Source organism: Camellia sinensis, chromosome 2 (assembly GCF_055761805.1).
Source record: "Camellia sinensis isolate YWXY chromosome 2, ASM5576180v1, whole genome shotgun sequence".
Lineage (NCBI taxonomy): Eukaryota > Viridiplantae > Streptophyta > Magnoliopsida > Ericales > Theaceae > Camellia > Camellia sinensis.
Window position 1 is genome coordinate 47,002,523 of NC_138962.1, and position 25,136 is coordinate 47,027,658.

Here is a 25,136-nt window from a genome sequence, read left to right on the forward strand (position 1 = left end):
TTATAGAAATTACGAATTAAAAAAAAATTACAAATTTGTAATAAATCTGACTTTCCATTATATAAATTACGAATTAAAAAAATTATAAATTGGTAAGAAATTTGACTTTTAATTATAGAAATTACAAATTAAAATTTTTTTTTTTTGAGAAATTTGACTTTTAATTATAGAATTTACGAATTAAAAAATACAAATTTGTAAGAATTTTGACTTTTTGTTCTAAAAATTGAATTTTAATTCTAAAAATGACTAATTAAAAAAAGCTACAAATTTTTAAGATATTTGAATTTTAATTATAGAAATTACGAATTAAAAAAATTACAACTTTGTAAGAAAATTAACTTTTAATTCAAAAATTACGAATTAAAAAAATTATAAATTTGTAAAAAAATAGACTTTTAATTATTCTAAAAATTACGAATTAAAATAAAATTATAAATTTGTAAGAGCATCCACAATGGGATAGCTAAAAAGTGTGCTAAAGTGTATGTTATATGACAAAAAATGATAAAAATGGGACCCAAAAATATGTGTTAAGGTGTGTTAAGAGTTTATTAATTTTAGAGAATGAGTGATGGTGTAATAGATGTGTTAATGTGTGTTAAATATATATATATATATATATAAATAAATGAATAAATAATAAATAAAATATAAAATAATTGAAAAGTGTAGTGGGCCTCCACCCCACTGCATTGTCAGTACCTCTCTTTTTTTTTTTCTCTCTCTCTCTGCTTGTTAACTTGCTCGCTGCAGTTAACAAACAATTTAGCATATGACACAAAATGGCTGCACTAGCACATCCATTAACACATTCATTGCATGAACAAACATGAATTCAGCTGGCCAAATATTTAGAGCTTATTTGGTTTGTATCTCTAGATACAATTTTTGATAATTTTTTTTAAAATTTTGTTTAGTTCAATTTTTTTTTAAAAAGTTTTATTTTCAAAATCACTTTCTCTCTCTCCTCTCTCATTTTCAATCACTTTTTTTTCTCTTACACACATCTACTCAACTACAACAAAATATCAAATAATTCCAAACTCAAAAACTCCAAAACTATTTTCAAAATACAACCAAACAAACTAAAAAAAATTCTAAACTCTGTCCCTATTTTTTTTTTTTATAAAAAAATTATCTCAAAATACAAACCAAACACACCCTTAGCATCTGACACTAGCACACCTACTAACACATCCATTGTGGATGCTCTAAGAGATAAGATGAGAGAAATGTTTGTGTTGTTTTTTGTACTGCTGCTGTTAGGGTTGTGCAAAATACTGCTAAAATCGCACCGATATGCATCAATCCGCACCGCTTTAACCGCTGTTTAGACTTTAAAATTTATAATTTACTTTCCAAACCACTCCGCTCTACTATACTTAATATATATATATATATATATATTTTAACATCCAATGAAATATCAAAGTAAATATGAGTGTGAAAGAGATTTTAGACATGAAATTTATTACAAATTAGTAGTTATATATATGAAACATATTATATAAAATTATTTTGTGTTTTATATATAAAAAATATTATACAAATTAGTATCTATACTATATATATAATCAAATGTAGTGATTTTGTCAAAAATCTGTAAATATTCATTCATAAATTCTCATAATTTTAAAATGATCTCTTTCCTAAGTGGCAACCCTTTTTGATTGTCTTTCGTGTTTTCTATTTTTCTCCATTTTCTATTTGTTTGATTAATTAAAATGAAAATTAATTTCATGGCTTATGGATAAAGATCTGAATTTCAAAATTCCTCCATATAGATAAACATATAAAAACTGATAAATAATTTATGAAAATTAATTTCATGGTCTACAGATAAAGATAAAAATTAAATACTTAATTTCATAACTTATAGATAATTTAAAATTTCTTCCCATAAATAAGCATATAAAAATTGATAAATAATTTATAAAAATTAATTTCATGGCCTACTGATAAAAATAAAGGTTAAAAAATTGATTTAAAAAAAATTACTCATGTTTTTTGCCCTTCATTTTGTACTTTAATTAATTTCATTATAATTAAACATATAAAAAAATCATAAATAATTTATGGAAATTTATTTCATGACATTTAGATAAAGATAAAAATTTTAAAAATTATTTGAAAAATAATAATTTCATGATTTATAGATAAATAAACATATAAGAATTGATAAATAATTTATAAAAATTAATTCCATGGTCTACAGATAAAGATAAAGATTAACTAATTGATTTACAAAAAAAAAAAAATTAAATAATAAAATTTAGATAAATATATGATTTGTTAATCCATATCTATCAAAAATATATCTATCTAAATCTTTATTTTGGTTTACTTATATTTTTTTTCTCCTTTTATCACATATTATCTTTTTTTATTTTGAATTTTTTATCTTGTGAAATACTCTTATCTATAACTTCTTATCTCCTCTTAACCTACTCCTCATAATTTTTATTATTTGTTATTATCTACCAAGTGATAAAGATATATATATATATATAAAGAATGGTTGGCTATGAATAAGAAGAGTATTAATAATTAAATAATGAAAGCTGTATGGGAGAAGGCAATACAAAAATCTCACAAAATTATTTTCCGTTACTATATTTATCCAAGGTAATAATTTGATATTCTTTCTTTTAATTTTTAAAAATAGTTTACATTAGATTATTGCTATGTGTTTTTTCTTTTTCTTTCTTTTTATTTTTTTTATAAGATTGTCATTTGTTATAGTATTTTTTCAATCCCATCTCTAAATTTTCTCTTTGAAATTTATATTTTTTTAATAATAAAGTTTAGAACTAATTTCTTATCAAATTTGTTTTATTGGTGCTTATTTTATTGAAAGATTGAGATAAGTAAAACTTTCATATGATATATGAAATTAATGAATATAATACAAATATGGTAGAGAAATACTACATATTAGTTGATATCTCTCTTTTATTATTAGTTGATTTATTAGATTATATTATTAGAGCCCATATGATTTAATTCAATGTCTGTGACTTTAGTTATATTTGACCATTTTGTTGTTGAGTAACCTATATAATTTTTTTTTTTTTGGGTATATAATGATTAAAGCTATCATTTGTTATATTTCTTCAAATACAATTCAAATAATTTGTCATCATTTTTTTTTTATAAATAAAATGGATTAACCTATTTTCTTATATAATTTTTATAATCCTACGAAATTCTTATCTTGATTTTCTTTTTTTAAAATGTTGTAGAAACTATGCAAGTATTATTCAAGTTATGGAGAATGATTACTTACAAATTATAATTAAAAGTTGAGATTTATTCATAATATGGTCCCACAATAATAATATAAATCATTGATTTAAAATAAGTAAATTTATGATAACTTATACAATTTATTTCTTTTAATGCTTTGTTTTTGTTTTGTTTTGTTTTTGTTTTTTTTTTTTGCATGACACTATAGTCTGATACAAATTATTTTATGTTAGCAAGTGATTACTATTATCCTAACAATCTTTATAATTAACAATTTTTTATGTATATCAAATTTTTATTGTGAAATTTTGTGGATTAATTATTGTTAACATCAACCAAGATGGCCTAATCATGGCTTGCTGCTATTAAAATATAATTCAAGATTAGAATAATTTATATATCACACAAAATGTATATAGTTTATTTTTCCGTGCATCGCACGGGTTACCGCTAGTTATATATTATACAAATGTATAATAATTAGTTAGAATATTTTTCAATCTATCAATCTGTCAAAAACCGTTCAAACCGTAATTTATTAATCCGTTAATCCATTAATCCGCTATTCGATTTGTAATTTTACTTTTAAACCGTCCGAATCGCACCGCGCACACCCTGAAGTGCGGCTATTACTGCGGGTTTGTCAAATATTCAAAGGACAAAATGGTCATTTGGCCCTGTTTCAAATACAGCTGTGAATCGGGAGCCTCTATTTGCACACACCACTTCCCCTCTCCTCACACAGTTAATGATATTTTTTTTATTACATTTTTATTCTAAAATAAAATTACCAAAATATCCCTTTCTTCTCCAACCAAAACCCTAACCCTAACTCTAACCCTAACCCTAATACCCAACACAGTGCCTCCCCTCCGGTCATCTCCTTCCTCCCTCCGTCTTCTCCTTCCAGCCTCCTTCTTCTCGAATTGAAGCTCCACCCCACCCCATCGTTCGTCGCTCACTTACCCACCTCACCACCCCCGCAACCCCTCACTTCGGGACACAACACCACCGCCGCCGTAGCTTCCACCTTTTCGCGACCCTCAATTCTGCACAGAGAGAGAGAGAGAGAGAGAGAGAGGAGAACCTAGATTTGGGAAGGGGTGGAAATGGCAGCCCCCTTTTCGCGACCCTCAGCTTCCACCCCGCCGCAGCCTCTTTTCGCGACTGCGAGGGGAGAGAGAGGGAGATCGAGAGGATGGGGTGGGCGTCGCGGTAGTGTCGCCGGTGGGTGGAGGAAGGGGTAGGAATGGCGACTGGAAGGGAGGTGGAAACGATGGTGTTGCGTCTCCGCCGGTGAGGTGGTCGCCGGTCTGAAAGGCGTGTGGTGGTCACCGGTCTGGAAGGTCCGGAAGGTATGTGGATTGGGGATAAAATTGGAACGAGAGTGTGTGTAATGAGTAAATATTTTATTTTTTATTTTTTTAGATGTATATATTAAGAAGGATGTGCAAATAGAGGATTGATTGTGTGCAAATAGATGCTCCCCTGTGAATCACATGCTCAAGGTTCAGCAACAGTAAGGCTTTTGAGCTTTTTTATTCTTTTTAATAGGCTCTAACCTCAGTTCCCAAAACTTGTATCTTAAAGTATTACTGGCTGCAATAATTCTGTCGAGACCAGTTTATGCCGTGTATTTATTTTGACTTTAAATGGGCTCCAACAAATGGAATTAGTCCGTCAAAATTAATTAAAATATGCATAAATTAGCTCAAGCATCCGACTATAAAAAATAAATATATAAATAAATAAAGTATTGCAATATAAACCTCTATGTTAAAGGCCTTATAATAATGAATGCAATTGTGAAGCCGTACGGGCAACACACATTTTAACACACTTATAATTATAATTAATTACGGGAGGAGAAAGTATTTGGTGCTTTTGTATTTTTTTTCTAAAATTTTTTAAAGTGGTATATTGTGTAGTTGAGATTTAATGTTAAAAAATTGATGTGACTTATCATTAAATCTCAACCACACAATGCACCACTCTAGAAAAATTTAAGAAAAAAAAACTCTAGAGGATCCTTGCTCGTGCTTTTGGAGACTGTATATGGTGTCTTAATTTAATTTTACAATATAAATTATTTTTAAACATGTAATTAGATATTATATATATTTGTGTAAATTCTTATAAATATACGTAAGTTATTTCATAAATATATGTAAGTTTTATGAGTTAACTTACGTATATTTGTGAAAACTTATACGATATTGTAAAGTAAATTATAAAATTATAACATATAACATATAACATATACGATATTGTAAAGTAAATTATAAAATTATAACATATAAAATTATAACATATAACATATATAAAATTATAAAATTATAAAATACGATATTGTGAAAACATATAACATATACCTTGCATATCCAAACATTTCTCAAGTTAAAATTATAAAATTTATTTAGCTCCGCTTGGGAAGAGAAGTTTGGAGATTTTTTGGCTAAAATAGTTACAAAAAACAAAATAGAATTTTTAATCCAATAAGACAAAACACTACATCTAACTCATAATCATTACTTTCTTCTTCTTACAAAAAAAGTCAAAAAAGTCAAAAAAATCAAATTTTTTTTCTAAATCAGACTTTCATCTCCAAATTAAAATAAATAAAAAGATAAAAAGTTAAAAAGTGAACTCACTTTCCAAACGAAACATTTTTTAGAATTTTAAAAATAACTGGACAAGTGTGCCAAGTAAGACCATCTCCAACGCTGAACCAAACCCAGCATCAGATTTAAATTTTGATGAAAAACCCACTTTTCACGCTCCAACGGTTGCACCAAAGTCATACCAAAATGAGAATTCAACAAACAAGTCATCAAACTGAGATCAAGACACAGATTTTACCAAATCACTGTTACTGACCGTTGAAAATGCTACACCGGTCGACCAACCGGTTGCCCGGCCGGTTGACCAACCGGTCAACCAGTAAAAGATTCAAACAGTTCAGAAAAAATAGTTCAAACCGTTAAAAAAAAAAAAAAAAAATTTTTTTTGCCTAACCGGTCAACCGGCCGGTCGACCACCCCGGTTGTCCCGAAAAAAGTTCAGAAAGTTCAAAAAAAGTTCAGACAATTCGCAAAAAAAAAAAAAAAAAAAAATTTTTTTGGCCTAACCGGTCAACCGGCCGGTCAACCGGCCGGTCAACCGGCCGGTCGACCACCCGGTTGTCCCGGGATAGATTTGGTGAAGGTGAACCGTTGGAGCCTGAAGTATCAAATTCAGGAAATGGCCATTTTTGAACTCAGAATTGGTGAAATTTTTGATTCACGGTTGGAGATGCTCTAATAAGGTTGTTTTTGGCTGAATTATAAAAGTAACTTATTAGTTAATTTAGATTGTTACATCACATTTTTATTTTTTTACTCCTTTTTTTTAATAAATAAAAAAATCAATTATAAATTATATTCAAAACAAAAAATAGGTAAAAAATCACATCACTCTCTGTTTATTATACATTTTTCTGGTAAAAAGCAGCTTCAATATTCAACAATAGTGGTAGAGAATTCTATTATATAATAAAAATTAAAAAAACATCAAAATTAAAACATTACGTAGAACCCACCTACAGCTCCAAAAACCCCAAAACATTTTTAAATATTCAATTCCAAAAGTGAAATGCTTCGAGACCAACAATGGCTCCCGTTAAAGATGCTCTCAGTCCATGTGCACTACCAAACACACCATTTCAGTCCTCTGACCCTTGTGTCCAAGAAGGGAGAGAGAGAGAGAGATATGGAGAGAGATGAAGAGGAGATTGGAAGAGAAAATGGATTAGCATTAGCAACAGAGAATGATTCATCATCAAACTCCAACGACCATTCGATTTGTGGATTCGAATCTCTCCACCACCTCCTCTGCGCCTCTCTCAGTCCCCAAGTTTTTCAAGTACTTCTCTCTCAACCCCCTACTTTCAATTATCTCTTCTTTAAAAATATATATATATATATATATATTTTTTTTTTTTCACAAATGTAATCTTTGCTGTAACTTCATTTTTTTTTTTTTGGGTTATGATCCATTTTTCACTAAAAAAAAGAGATAATTGTTGTATTTTTAAAAATAAATCATATATTTTTGTTTAGTGATAATTGTAATAAATTAAATAAATTACAGATCACATCGACCTAGTTTTTTATGAATAAAATATACAAATATCCAACGAAAATTGTGCTAACCATCAAAATAAAGTCCCATAGTACCCTACAAGCCCAAACAGCAGTCCAAATCATCCACCTTTTTTATTTAGTTATGACCTTATGCCTTAAGAGATCTGTCAAGATGTCTCATGTGTGTTTAGTAATATATATATTTTTCCCTTATGACTCAGAAAATTAATTATAATTATAAAGTGCATACACGCTCTTGTGTAACATAATCTTTCCATAATTGGTTTGGTGTTTAGAATACGGGTTCAAAATTTTTTAATCAAGGGATGTATATGTTAGTGATTGTATTTAGGGTCCGTCTATTTCTAAGGGTGGAATGGAAGAGATTAGGGTCCGTCTATTTCTAAGGGTGGAATGGAAGAGATTGACAGTGAGGATGTTAATAATGGATGGATTGTTAATGAGGAGTGTACGGGAAAGAAATAAATCTTCTCGTATAATCCTGTTGACCAAGTCTACTCCCCTCCGTACGTCGTCGCTTTATCACCTGAAAACACAAACGTGAGCTAGCCGGCGGTTGTGTGCCGGAAACCTCTCCGATGCCTAAGTGAGTAAACTTGACAAATAGACAAAAGCTCTATGTATTCAGAAAGCAAAGTTGCGTGTTACCTCCTCAAAGGTGATGTTTGTGAGCTTTTTTATAGGTTTCATGTGGCATAATCCTAGTAGGACTTCTACTCCTCCACACAGAGTCCTCCTAGGATTCATACTCCTGTAGGATAATGCTTATCCTTTAACACTCCCCTCACTGCTTAAACCAAGTGAGATGGTTTTATTATGGCCGAACTCCAACATGACCGAAATAATTATGGCTATGCCGAGCCTCAGAGTAGGCCGAACTAGCTCTTCCTTTTACTTCTCGTACGTCGGCTTCTCATGCACAACACACGGCGTGGTTAGGCCGAACTAACAAGTCGTGACCGGTATAACTCCAAGACCGGTCTAACGCAAAGGTACTGTTAGACCGATCTTACTTCGTTTTTACGTCGGACCGGACTAGCTTCGAAGTCTTAGGACCGGACCAACTTTGGAATATCCATACGACCGGAGTGACTTACGTGGCCCTTTATACTGTGGCTCATAACGGCCCATTGCCCTAGCTCGGCCCAATTTTCATATAAATTACCCTCTCAATTGCCCCTTAATTCCATCTACGTAGCTTGATAGGGATTACCTGTCTTATAAACCGGTCTAAAGTTTTAGCCTTTCCAGCCGAGCTAATACTCTAAGCCTGTAGAGCCGAGCTAGCACTAAGCCGAACTATCCTTATCCGGTCAGAACGTCGCTTCAATCACAGAAACTGAATCGCTTCCTTTTTCAGTGACACGTGGCAGGCTCCAATTGGTTGGGGGCAGTTGTCACGCTGCCGTACTCTGAGAAATTTGAACAGTTCCCGCCCTTCCTCTCTCTTTGCACACAACAAATCCTTTGTCCTTGAATCATTCACCTATACTCTTCATCTTTTTCTCTCTCTGTGCCTCTACTTCTTCAGCTACCAAGCGCGTGCTCTTCATTGCTGCTATTGTTTCCATCTCCAGTCTCCTCTTCTTACCTTGGTAAGTTACTTAGATCTCTTTTGTGTTTGTATTTGCTTCATTCACTGTAATTTGTTTTGTGTGTTTTTTGCAAAATACAAAACACATTTCTGTTTCTACTTTTCATGGGTCTTGTATCTTCTGGAAAAAATCTTCATAAGAAAACTATGAATATCATGAAGCAACCTGTAGAACATAGTTTTGATCCAGAAACTTGTCCTAACCGAACTAGGACACTGTTTAGGCTATATATGTAGATCAATTCAGACAATAACCGAACTAGAACTCATAGAAATAACAGTAGTTTCAGTAAGTTACCAACTCCTGATTCACTTTAGCTGAGATAAGCTCACCGAACGAAGTTTGAACTCAGTAAACTAGGAACCTCGGCCTTCAACCGAGCTAAGCCTTTAGGGCTAAGCCAGCTTTCTTAGTTTCTAAACCAAACTCAGAAAGCTGCCCCTAGAGGCTCAACCGAAGTAACAAAACCCATAGTTCAAACCGAGATAACCAACCTCATACAAAAACCGATCTCGCGAACCCTATGCTCAATCCGAGCTACCAAGCATTTTGCTGAACCGAGATACAGCATCCCCCATAGGCCGAAGTAGGACTTTTTATCTTTGCTTTGATTTTGTAGCACGGCCTGCGATCTGTGCTTAACACCTTTGTTTTCCACTTTGCAGACTTAGGTTGCCCAGGCACTCTTCTGCGTGCTCAACCGAGCTACTGAGCACATTCTTCCGACCGAACTAATTTATTAATAACTTATACAATAAATGGGGAAGTATAGGTATCTAGTAGACACTCCGGGCGGCCTAGCCGAATTCAGAAAAGACTACAATATACCTGATGACGTTCACCTGATTTTAGTCGGAAAGGATGTCATTCCTTGGGGTAATGCAGGCTTTGTCCCCTTTACCCTCTTATCCATAATCGAAACCGGACTACGATTTCCAGTCCAACCTTTAATTTGCGAGTTTCTTAGGCAAACTAGACTATGCCCGACCCAACTATCCACCAATTCATACCGCATAATAATGGGAATAGCCGAACTAAACCGGCAAGCCGGTCTCAACCTTGGTCTGGCCGAAATCTTTCACCAATACTCCATTGGTTCGAAGGAAGACGGTTGGGTATACTACCTCAGAATACGCCGCCGACGTGAGAAAATAATAAAAAACACACCGGATAAGGACTTAAATGACGACGATTTTTTTTGGGTGTCTGGGAACTTTGAGGATCATCAAGCCCAGATTCCTGGCCGACGTATAAACTGGAAAAAAGGAGAACCTGGTAAATTTACTTCGGTTTCCTTGCTTGCTATTTTATATTTCGGTTTGTCAATCTTTTAGCCGAACTAACAGTTGTCTTTTTTTTCGAAGATTCTGCCCATCTTCATTCTTTATACAGCTACCCCAATCTAGCGACTTTGCGCGCCGCACTACGGTATCCAGAACGTAGTTGGGCTAAGCTGTTAAAGTTCGAGCCGACTTACAGATACAGTGGTCGCCGAAAAGTGAGAGTGACCGACTTTCTTCTTGAGGAGGCCCCAGAACCGGACCCAACCTTGCCCGAAATCAGACTAATCCCACTAACTGCTGAAGAAGAAATGGCTAAAAAGAACAGAGTAGGGGCACTTCTAACCGAAACTAACAGACCTGAAGTACCGCCACCAAGCCAAACCCAAGAAACGGTGGTGGCCCTTCCTACTCAACAACCGTCCTCATCTCGCCGAACCAAGCGCGCCCGGACTACCGAAACTGAACAACGTTTGGTTGATGAAGAAGAAACTGCTCTTCCACCGAGCCCGCCACCGAGCCCCCAACCGGAGCCTTCCCACCGAACTACCACTAGCTGGGTACCAAAACTTACCTTCAACAACCGAGATATCCAGGACTCTGACTCGGTTGTTGCTGATAAGGATCACCAGTTGGCCTTCAACCTGGCCAAGAGTGTGTGCCTCCCCAAAGATATGGAGCACCACCAAAACCAACTAAACACCGAACTGAAGGCCATCCGGTCTTCAACAAAATCCATGACCCTGGTAAGTAGCTCTGTCCATTTTTCTGTCTAATTTTTCCAACTTTCACTTCAGCTCAAGGGAAGTCTATGTTTTGTCAGGCCATTCAGAAGAACAACATCACTCACAGGAAAGTGTTAGAGCGCAGGAAAAAAACAAGGCAAGCCGTGGCAGAAGCCGAAGCGAAGACGGCCGAGCTAGAGGAGGCCAGAAAGCAAATGGCCGAGCTACGATCTGAGAACGGCCGACTGGCCGGACTGGTTAGTTCGGCCGAAGCAGAAAAGCAGAAGGCCGCCGTTGAGCTAAAGGATAAGTATCTGCGCGAGCTGGCGAAGCTTGAAAAGAAGAAAGATACCGAGATAACCCAGTTGAAGGAGAGCGCAAAAGGAGCCGAAAAGCAAGGCTTCAAGAAGGCAGAGGATGCTTATACCCAGCAGTGCGAAGCCGCCAAGGAACTCTTTTTTAAGTGCGGCTGGAGGGCAGCTGTTGAGAAGCTCGGTCACGATCTACAGACCGAGGTCTTCAACCCTCCAGCCTACTTCATACCGAACTCCCTAGTGGAGTATGCTGATGCCATTCAGCAGCAATTTCTTGAAGGCTCAGACTCTGACGAAGACTCTGCCTCTGAGGATATTCCGGTTGTCAATGCAGACCAGTCAGTTCGGCTGGAGCCCACGGTGGAAGACCTGACTATTGAACTACCAGGTGAAACCGTGGTTCCGATCGAAACCACCCTTGTGACCGAGAGCGAGCTCCCGCCTGAAACCGGTCTTCGTGTTGATGCCGATGTTGCGTTTGATGCCGAAATTGATGATCTTTTCAACTGATTGTCTTTTTGCTTTTCTTTTGTTTTCAAACTTGTAACCGTGCTGTGGCCTAAATGAAAATTTGCTTGAACTCTTACTTCGGTTGATCTGTACGTTGTACGTGTTATGATTTTTCCATGATCTTTTTACTTTCAACTGTTATCTCGGTTTTAGCTGGTCAATCTAACTACGCTTACTAGCCAACCACTCCTTGGCCGACATAATTACTTCGGCTGAGGAGTAAAAAGAGTTAAAAAGCCAGCCAATCTACTCTTCAGCCATACCCTTACTCCGGTTGAAGAGTACAAAGAGTTGGTTAATCCTAGCCAACCACTCTTCAGCCATACCCTTATTTCGGCTGAAGAGTATAAAGAGTTGGTTTAATCCAGCCAACCACTCTTCAGCCATAACCTTAGTTCGGCTGAAGAGTACAAAGAGTTGGTTTAATCCAGCCAACCACTCTTCAGCTATACCCTTACTTCGGCTGAAGAATACAAAGAGTTGGTTTAATCCAGCCAACCACTCTTCAGCCATACCCTTACTTCGGCTGAAGAGTACAAAGAGTCACTCTTCAGCCGTACCCTTACTTCGGCGGAGGAGTACAAAAAATTGGTCTAATCCAGCCAACCTCTAAGTTAGTTTTTCCAGCTAACTTAGAATGAAATGTTTGGTTATTCCGACCAAACGTCCTGCAGCCTGGATCCTTATCCTGGGCTTAGGAAGGGTGTTGGTTTATTCTAGCCAACCTCTAAGTTAGTTTTTCCAGCTAACTTAGAATAAAATGTTTGGTTATTCCGACCAAACGTCCTGCAGCCTGGATCCTTATCCTGGGCTTAGGAGGGGTGTTGGTTTATTTCAGCCAACCTCTAAGTTAGTTTTTCCAGCAAACTTAGAATAAAATATTTGGTTATTTTGACCAAACGTCCTGCAGCCTGGATCCTTATCCTGGGCTTAGGAGGGGTGTTGGTTTGTTCCAGCCAACCTCTAAGTTAGTTTTTTCAGCTAACTTAGAACAAAATGTTTGTAATGTGCCTAAACTTCACTAAAGCTAGCTTTTACAGAGAACAACTCATGCTGAAAAGAATTGATTGTTTTATTGAGGAAAAATAAATTACATATGTTTGAAAAGAAGAAAGCTAAAAATAAAATAACTTGAGATTGGCCGTGTTCCATGGCCTAGGGATTGCTTTGCCGTCCTTGTCTTCGAGGTGGTATGCCCTTTGCCTGCTAACCCAACCACTTTATAAGGACTTTCCCAGTTTGGCCCTAACTTACCATCTCCTGGTATCAAAGTGTTTCCTATTACTTTGCGCAATATCCAATCTCCAATCTTGAATTGTCTTAGATGCACCGTTTTGTTATATTTTCTGGATAACTCTTGTTGGTATGAGGCAATGTGAACCGGTGCTCTCTCTTCTTTCTTCCGTAAGGTCGAGTTCTAATGCTATGGCTTCTCCATTCAAGTCTGGATCGAAATTTTCGCTTCAAATTGTGGAGAGGCCAACTTCCAGTGGGATTACTGCTTCCATTCCGTAGGCTAAGGAGAATGGTGTCGCTCCTGTTGATCGTCGAGGTGTGGTGCGGTAAGCCCATAAAACATGAGGAAGTTCATCCGCCCAGTTGCCTTTTGCCTTCTCTAACCTTTTCTTCAGTCCATCCAAGACGACTTTATTTGATGCTTCTGCCTGACCATTTGCTTGGGGATATGCCAGTATAGAATTGTAGAACTCTATCTTGTACTCTTCACAAAAGCCTCTGAAGATTCTACCGTCGAACTGAGTGCCGTTGTCTGAGATTAGGGCTTTTGGTATGCCAAATCGAGTGATGATATTCTGCTAAACGAACTTCTTCACATCTTTTTCTTTGATTGATGCCAATGCTTCTGCTTCCACCCACTTTGTGAAGTAGTCTGTTGCTGCGAGAAAGAATTTTCTGTTTCCGGGTGCTGTGGGAAGTGGTCCTATTATGTCCAAGCCCCACATTGCGAAAGGCCATGGGCTAGTCAATGGAAGGAGTTCTTTAGCTGGTTGATGTATTTGATGTGCGAATTTCTGGCATTTCTCGCACCTCTTCACATATTTCTCCGAATCTGCCTGCATGTATGGCCACCAGTATCCTTGCAAAATGGCCCTGTAAGCTAGCGATCTTCCTCCTTGATGGCTTCCGCACACCCCTTCGTGTATTTCGAACAAGAATGCTTCCACTTTGCTGGGATGAACACACTTTAGGTAAGGTCCTGAGAATGACTTTTTGTATAATGCCAAAGATGGGGAAAGCCAAAATCGCTGCGACTTCGCTCTTATTCTGTTGGCTTTTTTTTTCTCTTCTGGTAAGATGCCGTCTTTTAAGAACAGGATGATGGGATCCATCCAAGAGGGGCCTAGTTCTGCGCAGCATACTTCTTCTGCTTCTGGGTCTTCGATGCTTGGTCTTGGTAAGTAGTCGATGAGCAATGGATAAGGGATGGATGTATCTGCCATTGAGGCAAAGCCTGCTAGTTCGTCCGCTTTGCTGTTTTCCTCCCTGCCGATTTGTTCTATCCTTACTACTTCAAATTTCTTGATCTCTGTTCTGACCAATTCTTGGTACTTTGCCATTCTATCATCCTTTGCTTCATAGTCACCAGAAATTTGATTTACCACCAGTTGTGAGTCGCTGTAGACCATTAGTTCGGTGGCCTTCATGTAGTATGCTGATTTGAGTCCTGTGAGAAGCGCTTCATATTCCGCTTCGTTGTTTGATGCTGGGAAGCCAAAGTTGATTGCTTGCTTCACAACCAGGCCGTCTGGTGAGATGAGGACTATGCCAAGTCCTGCACCATGCCGGTTGGATGCCCTATCCACAAAGAGCTTCCACATCTCACCAACGAACAACTTCCAGCAAATGGAGGGGTCGGATGATGTCGTGGGGTCAAGAATGTTGCTGGTGTTTTTTTCAAGGTCCATGCTTGTTGCCTGCCCCTCGCTATCTGACTGAACCAAGCCTTTATTTTGTGGTGAGTTTTGGTTTGTTGTAGCTCGGTTTGCTTCTTCCTTGCTGTTTATAGTCTGGTCTGCCTTGGAGTCTGACTGAGTACCTTCTGCTAGGGGTTGCGCTATTCCGGCGTTAACTTCCATCCCTTGTTCGGTTGTGTCAGTTAGGTCGACTGGGTAGATATGATTACTTTCTGGAGTAAATTCTGCGACGAAGTCTGCCAAAGATTGGGCCTTTACTGCGGTTGGAACTTGACGTCGAATTGTCCCAGCTCTACTGCCCACTTCAAAATTCGCCCAGAAAAGTTCGCCTTCTCAAACGAAGCTTTTAGTGGAAAAGTTGTGAGGACAACTATGGTGTGGGCGTGAAAGTAGTGTGCTAATTTCCTGGAGGCCATCATTAAGGCCAATGCAAGTTTTTACAATGGCAAGTACTTTGTTTCGGCTCCCAATAATGTCTTGCTGACATAATAGATGGGCAGATGTTGAATTCCTTCTGCACGGACCAATACTGCGCTAATTGCGTGCTGAGAGACTGCAAGGTATAGGAAGAGTTCTTCTCCTAGTATTGGAGTGACTAGCAATGGTGAAGAAAACATATATTCTTTCAGGCTTTCCAGTGCTTGGTCGCATTCTTCGTCCCATTCGAACTTGGCTTTTAAAGCTTGAAAGAATGGTCGTAGTCTGTCTGGCGATCGGCTTATGAACCGATTGAGTGCGGCCGCCATGCCGGTGAGATGTTGTACTTCTTTTACTGAGTTTGGCCTCTCCAGCTCCTGAATCGCCTTGATCTGAGAAGGATCTGCTTCTATGCCCCGGTTGGTCACCAAGAAGCCTAGGAATTTGCCAGATCCTACTCTGAAAGCACATTTTGACGCGTTGAGGCGTAACTTGTGCTTCTTTAGGATCTCAAACATCTCGCCTAGGTCCTTGAGATGGTCATTCTCATCCTTGCTTTTGACCACCATGTCGTCGATGTAAGCTTCCATTGTTCTGCCTAACAATGGTTCAAACATCTTGGTGACCATCCGTTGGAACGTTGCCCCTGCGTTTTTTAGGCCAAAGGGCATGACCTTGTAACAGTATAGTCCTCTTGGAGTTGTAAAGGATGTGACCTCCTGGTCTGGTTCATGCATGGCGATTTGGTGGTAGCCTTTGTATGCATCCAGAAAGCTAAGTCGGTTGTGCCTTGCCGTTAGGTCTACCAGTTGATCTATCTGTGGTAGAGGAAAGCTGTCTTTTGGGCACGCCTTGTTGACTGTTTTGTAGTCGACGCAGACACGCCATTTGCCATTCTTTTTTGGCACTACTACCGTGTTGGAGATCCATTTTGGGTAGTGCACCTCTCTAATTGCTCCTACCTCCAGTAGGTTACCTACTTCTTCTGCCACTATTTCGGCATGGTGAAGTGCCGATCTACGGGTGCCCTGAATGACTGGTCTGGCGGATGGGTGGACATTGAGTTGGTGACAGATGAAGTTTGGATCAATGCCTGGCATGTCGTATGGTGTCCAGGCGAACACTTCGATGGTAGAGGTTAAGAATTCCAAGACCTCTAATCTCTCAGTGCTGGACAGCGACGAACCGAGCAAAAAGAACTTATCCGGGTTCTTTTCATCTATTTTTACCTCTACCAAGTCCTCCACTGCTTTCTGATCCGCCGCTTTGCCAACATCTGCGAATAGCTCATTACTCTCAGGTTCTTCTACCGAATGAACGTATCCTTTGGTAGCGCGGCTGCCATTCACCGTGACGAAGCATTGCTTCGACATGATCTGATCTCCATAGACTTCTTTAATTACTCCGGTGTCGTTGGGAAACCGCATTACTTGGTGGTAGGATGACGCCACCAATCTTATGGCATGCAACCATGTTTTGCCCAAGATGATGTTGTAAGTAGAGGGGACCTTTAATACCCAGAACTCCACTTGTTTCGTCACGCTTCCTGCTCTGACTGGAAGAATTATTTTGCCGACGGGCCATTCTGGCATATAGTTGAATCCAATTAGAGGTGATACAGCAGGCGCCAAGTCTTTGTCTTGTAGCTTCAGTTGTTTGAATGTTTCGTAGTACATGATTTCACATGAACTACCCTGGTCAATCAGTTTCCGCTTGACGTCAAAATCCTTGACTCGGAGAGTGACGACTAGGGCATCATTGTGAGGGCAATATATCCGTTCCAAGTCTTTATCCGAAAAAGACATGACGTTTGTTGCCTCTGTCTTCCCCTTCTTGGTGGCAGGTTGGGCACTTAGCACCTCTCTTAAGTGTTCAGCCTTTTTGATTGATCCTCTGAGCTCGCATGCACGCTCAGGTTCAAAGACCTCATGTATCACATTGATAACGCCTTGAGGTGGGGCATCGACTGGCATCCCGTTGGGGTTATTGTGATCCTGGGGGGCTGGTTGCGTTCCTCCTTCAATGTACTTATCCAAGTGTCCTGCTGCCACCAATTCCTCCAGGTGTTGCCTTAATGGTGTGCAATTCTCAGTGCGGTGTCCCTTTTCTTTATGGAAGGTGCACCGTGATCTTTTGTCATAGTCTTTCTGAGCTTCTCCTAGCTTGGCTGGCCACTTGACGAAAGGCTCATCTCTTATTTCGCTCAGAATCCGATATATCGGTTTTTTGAACACTGTGGTTATGGCAGTGCGGATTCTCAACCATCTTTTATCCGGGTCTTCTCCGTTATCTCGTCTGCCATGTCCGTTTCTGTTCTGTCGATCTACTGTATTGACCTTTGCTGAGGTTTTCTTTTCTGGTACTGCGGTCGTACCAGATTTTGCTTTGGCACGTGCGCCATCCTCTTCTACCCTGATGTGCTGATGCACTCTTTCCATCAGGGCTTCCATGGTGAGGGGTGGCGTCATGGTGATCGAGTCTCTTAGTCTGTTCCCGACTGGAAGGCCTCTTTTATACTGTGCAATGGCGAGATTGGTGGGGCAGTCCCCAATCTGATTGAATGTCTCCCAGTAGCGACTATTGTAGGATCTTAGGGTCTCTTTATCGCCCATGTCGATGGAGAGTAGTTGGTCGATCTCCACCGGGGTTTTAGTGTTTGTTCGGAACCTTGTTACGAATGCCTCTGCCAATTGTGCCCAGGAGACTATACTGCCTTCTGGAAGTTTCTCGAACCAAGTCAAGCCTAGGTCGTCAAGGCTTGATGGGAAGAGTATACACATTAAGGCCTCGTTTCGCCTGTACACGGCCATGACCTGGCGAAAGTGGCTCAAGTGTGAGTAGGGGTCCGTCTTCCCTTCATATGTAGTGAATTTGGGCCGAAGGAAGCCTGATGGTAGGGGCGCGTTTTCAATCGCCGGAACAAACGGCGAAGTCTGTGGCCTTGCTAATGCCTTGTCCGTTGGTTCGTAGGCCGGGCGCGGTATTGGCATTCCAACCTCGACGCTTCCATGCGTCCGAGGAGCCAACCGTTGTAAGGCCGAAACTCTGTGTGGATCCCTTGCCCTGGCATCCTCCTTGCATCGTGCCTTTGCTTCGAGCACGGTTCATAAGTCGGATGATCTGGGTAATTCCGTCTATCTAGATCTGGTTTGGTGCGAATGTGAGGGCCAATACGTGCTTCCTTCTGTGTATGATCTTTCAGATCTCGTCCTCTCAGACCTGGAGTGACGAGTTTTGGAAGACTAGGATTGAGTATCGCCTGTCCTGAGGCTTCTGCTCTCCCCTTGCGAGGGTGTGGTATTCCTACTACGATTTTCTGAGTGGCGAGGGGGCGTCTTGTTTTTGCGCCCCTCTCCTGTCGCCACTTCTTTTTTCTTCATCTGGCGTTTCAAGGCCTTCATGTCCGCCGCCATCTTCCTTATCAATTCATCTTGCTCTTTCACGCAGTCTTCCAGAGCTTGAGGATCGATCCTCCCCCTTTGCCTGTCAGGACTTTGTGAACGAGAGTGATGGGGGCTATTAGTCCGCCTCCCCCTAGCATCCCTCCTGGAGTTATGTCGTTGGGGCTCCAAGTCCGCCATGGGAGGGATAGAAGGTAGTCCTTCGCGCCTTGTGCCCCCATCTGAAGTTTGCCCGTCGATGGCGGAATGTGGCAATTCTTCATTGTGCGCCATTGTTTTGTAAAAAGAAGCTTTAGTCAAGAGGTTTTGTTCTGTCTGTAACTTCTCACAGACGGCGCCAATTGTACGGGAAAGAAATAAATCTTCTCGTATAATCGTGTTGACCAAGTCTACTCCCCTCTGTACGTCGTCACTTTATCACCTGAAAACACAAACGTGAGCTAGCCGGCGGATGTGTGCCGGAAACCTCTCCGATGCTTAAGTCAGTAAACTTGACAAATAGACAAAAGCTCTGTGTATTCAGAAAGCAAAGTTATGTGTTACCTCCCCAAAGGTGATGTTTGTGAGCTTTTTTATAGGTTTCATGTGGCATAATCCTAGTAGGACTTCTACTCCTCCACACAGAGTCCTCCTAGGATTCATACTCCTGTAGGATAATGCTAATCCTTTAATACTCCCCTCACTGCTTAAACCAAGTGAGATGGTTTTATTATGGCTGAACTCCAACATGACCGAAATAATTATGGCTATGCCGAGCCTCAGAGTAAGCCGAACTAGCTCTTCCTTTTACTTCTCGTACGTCGGCTTCTCATGCACAACACACGGCGTGGTTAGGCCGAACTAACAAGTCGTGACCGGTATAACTCCAAGACCGGTCTAACGCAAAGGTACTGTTAGACCGATCTTACTTCGTTTTTACGTCGGACCGGACTAGCTTCGAAGTCTTAGGACCGGACTAACTTCGGAATATCCATACGACCGGAGTGACTTACGTGACCCTTTATACTGTGGCTCATAACGGCCTATTGCCCTAGCTCGGCCCAATTTTCATATAAATTACCCTCTCAATGAGATTGATAGTAAGGAGATTAATAAAATTGCATTTGTTTTTATGATAGTTGTTAGCGTAGAAATTGTTAAATTAAATAAATATAAAATAATAAAACAAATTATATTATGATTTTTACTTAACAGAAAAAATAATAACATTAAACATTAATGTTGAAAAAAAAATGCCCAACATATAAAAAAAAAAAAAAAATTGTAGTTGACCGGACGAAAGTCTGGACGAAAGACCGGTAACACCTAAGCCGAACGGATTGTTTTTTAATACCATCTCCAAGCTCAAACTGCTAATACCCTCGCTCAAGACCTTTCATAGTCCGAAGGGACTACCAATCTAAAGTCCCATAAAGCAAACAAATATGATTTATGTCTACTGTTCATCACTAGGAGTCTGGAATGGACTCCTATGATGGAAAACAAACGGGGCCTTATGGATTTGAAATGCATATAATTTGACATTATTTATACGAAGAAACACTGCGCCAAAATAGGACATTAACGGTGGTTTTTTTAACGGCGGTAACGGTTTAAAGATATTATTAACGGCGGTAACGAAACCGCCGTTAATGTATCTTTAACGGCAGTTTTCGTTACCGCCGTTAACAAAACAACCGGTAATGACCCTTTAACGGCGGTAATGAAACTGTCGCTAAAGCCCTCTCATTACCGCCGTTAATGACGGCGGTCTTTGTCGGCGGAGCTCCGCTGGAGCTCCGGTGAGTGGTGACCACGCGCGGCTAGGGTTGAACATGACCATCTACAATAAAGTAAAAATAATGTTTAAATATTTATTTAGGAAATATATTTCATGAAGAGTGGCTGTGGTGGAGTGGTTGGTGTGGGTGGATGAGAGGTTGAGGGTTCAAGACTTGGGGAGTGCAAGAAGAAAGAATTATTTTTTGAAAAATTTGAACCTATTTACGGCGATAAAGAACCGCCGTTTTTGGTTGACTTTTAACGACGGTAATTTACCTTTTTATGACGGTTGTACTTTTTCCGACATGCGCATAAACGGCGGTAACGAAACCGCCGTTAATACCGTCGTTAAAGGCTTTAACGGCGGTTTTACAGCCTTTAACGGCGGTAAAAAACCGTCGCTAAAGCCCAATTTTGGCGTAGTGAAAAAACAAGAAGAATAATTAAAAATTAGATTTTGTAATTTAACCAAGTATGTGAAGACTATATTAAACAGTTTTGTCATGATGCATTTGAAATAATTATGCAAAAGTAGTTATTTGAAATTATGCTAAACAATTTTTTATAAGTTACGAAATATTAAATAAAATACGTCTTTTTCTTGTTATTCTATTCACCTATAATAGTTCTCTATGATATTTTTATAAAATCCAACCTCAAACCCTGAGGGTTGTCCTAAGTGGTTGGTGAATATCCTCCCCAAGCAATTGCTCACGGTTTGATTTTTGGGGTTAAGCTAGCCTACATTTGACCAGACTAGGATTAGTTAAGGTACGCATAAGTTGGCTTGAATACCCTTGACCGTTGAACCCAAAAATTAAAAAAATTAAATCCAACCTCAAATAAAAAAAATCCACACCTATCCAGTCTTTCAGTTATTTGCTGTTTGTAGATTTTGTAGAATTTTTTTATAGAATCTCCATAGCCTGTTTTTCCTTTCCTAAATTATTGTTCACTGATGGCTTTTCTGATGTTTGTATTGTGTTTTGCAGGAAGTAAAGCGATTGCTTTGGGGATTGAATTGTGGAAGAGCAGTTGAACCCATTTCTCTCCCTGATCCTGCCAAAGCTCTATCTTCAAAGCATGATTTTGATCTCCAAGTAGGCAACAATATCATTTATTGTCATAAAATTTAGAGATTTATGGCGATTTGGAAAATTACACCAATTATTAGGTGCTATGGGTTTAGGTTCTCTTTGAAGAATCAAATTCACATATGATACCTGACCAGCTCCATGTTGTAGCACTGACCCACAACTAGTAGGGCTGCTTGGATGTTGTTCCAGGGAACTGGTTATTCCACAATATTTGATATAGCATTGAAGCGGCACGTTAAGTTAAAATATGCTCTCTTATTTTGGGATGAAATCATGATTTCCAAGTGCGATTATAGGGATAACATCTATACATAATTACACAGTAAAGGCAAACCATTTCCTGTTCAAACAAAATGACGATTACAACTAGACGGCAAGAAAAAGTTCCAAAAATTATTGTTTCTATGCCATCTGACTTTAAGTTTATTAAGCGGTGAGTTTTTCATGCGTACTTCAAAAAATTACTCTGGTTGGCTACCTCTATGAAGCACGGGTACTTCGAAAAATATGCCGTACCCGTACCGGGTACTTACCGGCGTACCGTACCTCGTATGGTACTTCTGCATACGTACCGGGTACACGAAACACGTACCCAAGTTTTTTCTTCTTAATTTTTAACGTACCCAGACGTACCTAGTATATATCCAAGCCGTACCGTACCTCAGTTGAAACAATATATTCCTTCTACTACAGAGATAAAACTCATTTCACTAGATTTTTTTTCAGTTTTTGTTTTATGCTTAGCATGATTTTAAAATTAAACTATGGTTTGTAAGTTGTTTAATATATTGATATTTAATTTTGATTTATACTTTTCCTTTTGGCATTAAATGTTAATTATAGGTTGGACCTTAACAAATTAAACCATTTAATTATTTTTTGCATTACTCTAAATTAAAAATAAATATTTTTTTACAAGCATACCAAGCCGTACCCGTACCCTATTTTTTTTGAATTTTACCGTATCGACGTACCCGTATCGTACCAGTACCAGTACTCGTACCCGTACCTGTGCTTCATAACTCATGAGCAATCTCAAAGAGCTTCACACTCAGACAATCTCAATCCTAACTCAAGTACCTTAGCTTTTATACATATCGTTGAAATGTGAATTAGCTAGTTGTTATACAAATATCATTTTTAACATGCTCTTCATCGAATGTGATTGTTTTTCAAGTTCTTGATAGCTCAGCTGTGTGCATTTTAGCAACCAAAATTGACTTTTTTAAAAGCATCATGCTATCTTCTTATCGTTGTTCCTATTTTATTGGTTGTTCTAAAAATTGGTCATCTATATATATATATATTGTTGCAGGCATTCTGCTTTCATGCTGACAAGGAATTATTAAGAGAACCTCGAATAGTCAGGGTTGGTCTTATTCAAAATTCTATTGCTCTTCCCACAACTGCACCCTTTTTGGACCAAAAGAGAGCCATCTTTCGGAAAGTGAGGCCTATTATTGACGCTGCAGGTGCTGCAGGAGTGAATGTTTTATGCTTGCAAGTGAGTCATAGCATGAGCATTGACAATTCTCAGGAGTTAATTTTCCCATCAAAGTTTGAAAAATTATGAGTACTTTTTTTCTCTAATTCAAATACAGGAGGCATGGATTATGCCTTATGGCTTTTGCACTCTTGAGAAGAGGTGGTGTGAACTTGCAGAGCCTGTTGATGGAGAATCGACACAATTTCTTCAGGATCTTGCAAGGAAATATAACATGGTCATAGTAAGTCCAATTCTTGAGAGGGATTTGAAACATGGAGAGACTCTTTGGAACACTGCTGTAATAATTGGAAATCATGGTAACATAATTGGCAAGCATCAGAAGGTAAATGCCATAATTTGTGGTTACATTTTTGTGATGTTTTGTTTAGCATTTCATGTTGAAATCATAATTACAATTTGCATCTGGCAGAACCATATACCCCTAATCGGGGAGAGCACATATTATACAGAAGGGAACACTGGGCATCCTGTGTTTGAGACAGCTTATGGAAAGATTGCGGTTAACATTTGTTATGGGAAGCACCATCCTTTGAATTGGTTGGCTTTTGGCTTAAATGGTGCCGAGCTTGTTTTCAATCCATCTGCTACTATTCGTCAATTCAGTGAACAAATGTGGCCTGTTGAGGTTTTCCTTCACTCATTTCCTTGCTTGATAGGAAGTTCTTGCATTGAGATTTTCTTTTCTTATAAATTGCGAAAATAGTTTAGAAAGTAGAGCTTTTGGTGTCCAATTGCGAAAAGGATTCATTATGAGATCTTTAATTTACAGTGTTGTTGTCAATATTTAAGATTGCTATTTGGAATTGAATTGACATTTGTGTGTGATAAAATAATGTCGCAGGCGCGTAATGCTGCAATAGCAAACAGTTACTTTGTTGGGTCAATCAATCGCGTTGGAAATGAGGTCTTCCCCAATCCGTTCACTTCGGGTGATGGAAAGCCTCAACATACAGATTTTGGGCATTTCTATGGATCAAGTCATTTTTCAGCACCAGATGGTTCATGTACACCGTCTCTATCCCGATACAGGGATGGGTTGATTATATCAGACATGGATCTCAACCTTTGTAGGCAGCTGAAAGATAAATGGGGGTTTCGAATGACTTCCCGGTATGAGTTGTATGCTGAGTTGCTTGGCCGGTATGTTAAGCCAGACTTTGAGCCCCAAGTCATTTCTGATCCTTTGTTACACAAGTAACTATTCTTAAGTTCTCAAGTTAAAAACTATTTTGAATTTGAAAAATGCTTATCTCCAATTATCAGGGTAAAATAAGGTTGGCATTTTGCCTAATGATTGTATAACACTTTTTGTGGTGTGTGGTGTGAGATTATAGATTCTGCCTCCTAATGGAATTTGATACTTTTTTGGTGGTGTGTTTATTTTCTTTCCCATATGATTAGTGGTGATTGTTGGATTTAGTTATTAATTGTTAAATTGAAATTACTCGATTGATAAAAAAATAAAATTTAAAAAAACAATACCAGTGTAAAATAAATGTTTGTTGTTTATGGTGGTTGTAGATAATTTACCAGGAGTGATTGATCCTTTTAAATAACTTGGTTCCGTCAACCATCAATTGAAGGACAAATAACATGGTGAAAAGTGACAAATACATCAAGCCATTGCCTCCTTTTTCCTTTCTTCTTCTTCTTCTTCTTCTTCTTCATTTTTATTTATTTTTTTTTTATTTTGTAGTGGTTGGTAAAAATGGAAAATGCATAATATTACATAAAAAATTTGTAATGGTTATGACAATTTATGGTTAACAAATGTTTTTTAAAAAATACATAATATTATCATGAAAATGTAATTTTTTTTTTAAACCATAAATCGTCGTAACTTTATTAAAAGATTACAAAAAAATTGCCATACAAATATATAATATGTATAAAAAAATTGTCATACAAATATATAATATGTATAAAAAATATGTAATAAGATACACATGGTACATGCTCAATACTAGATGTGTAACGAAGGTTTCCTTGTCTAAGTATTACTCTTTCAATCTCAAATTATTTGTTAAACATAAAAAATAAGAATTTAAAAATAATTTGGTCTTAAAAATTTTGATTTTGTTATTACAAATTTTAGTGTGAGAATATATTATTTTTAATTTTTAATTTTTTTTTGGCATTGGATAAATAATTTGAGACAAAAGGAATAATTTGTATATATATATTATTGAAACGGTTAGAGATACA

General features: G+C 38.2%; 2 protein-coding genes across 2 annotated transcripts; both read left to right on the plus strand.

The window, feature by feature from the left end:
- Positions 1-6,810: 6,810 nt before the first annotated feature.
- Positions 6,811-24,311, plus strand: LOC114287209 (beta-ureidopropionase). Its single transcript, XM_082906071.1, has 6 exons — positions 6,811-7,149; positions 21,320-21,427; positions 22,740-22,928; positions 23,026-23,253; positions 23,341-23,556; positions 23,773-24,311. Exons 1-6 carry the CDS (start codon positions 6,880-6,882, stop codon positions 24,127-24,129), a joined length of 1,368 nt encoding a protein of 455 aa, XP_082762197.1. The 5' UTR covers positions 6,811-6,879; the 3' UTR covers positions 24,130-24,311.
- On the plus strand, positions 10,295-11,886 carry LOC145807599 (uncharacterized). The gene is made up of 2 exons (XM_082906080.1): positions 10,295-11,012; positions 11,090-11,886. Exons 1-2 carry the CDS (start codon positions 10,578-10,580, stop codon positions 11,813-11,815), a joined length of 1,161 nt encoding a protein of 386 aa, XP_082762206.1. The 5' UTR covers positions 10,295-10,577; the 3' UTR covers positions 11,816-11,886.
- Positions 24,312-25,136: the final 825 nt, after the last annotated feature.

Bases quoted from the DNA above. Each gene is read 5' to 3' on its own strand.
- LOC114287209 (XM_082906071.1), top strand. From the start codon at position 6,880: ATGCTTCGAGACCAACAATGGCTCCCGTTAAAGATGCTCTCAGTCCAT. The intron at 22,929-23,025 runs GTGAGTCATAGC...ATTCAAATACAG, and splicing joins TGAATGTTTTATGCTTGCAA to GAGGCATGGATTATGCCTTA. The intron at 23,557-23,772 runs GTTTTCCTTCAC...ATAATGTCGCAG, and splicing joins AACAAATGTGGCCTGTTGAG to GCGCGTAATGCTGCAATAGC.
- LOC145807599 (XM_082906080.1), top strand. From the start codon at position 10,578: ATGGCTAAAAAGAACAGAGTAGGGGCACTTCTAACCGAAACTAACAGA. The intron at 11,013-11,089 runs GTAAGTAGCTCT...ATGTTTTGTCAG, and splicing joins CAACAAAATCCATGACCCTG to GCCATTCAGAAGAACAACAT.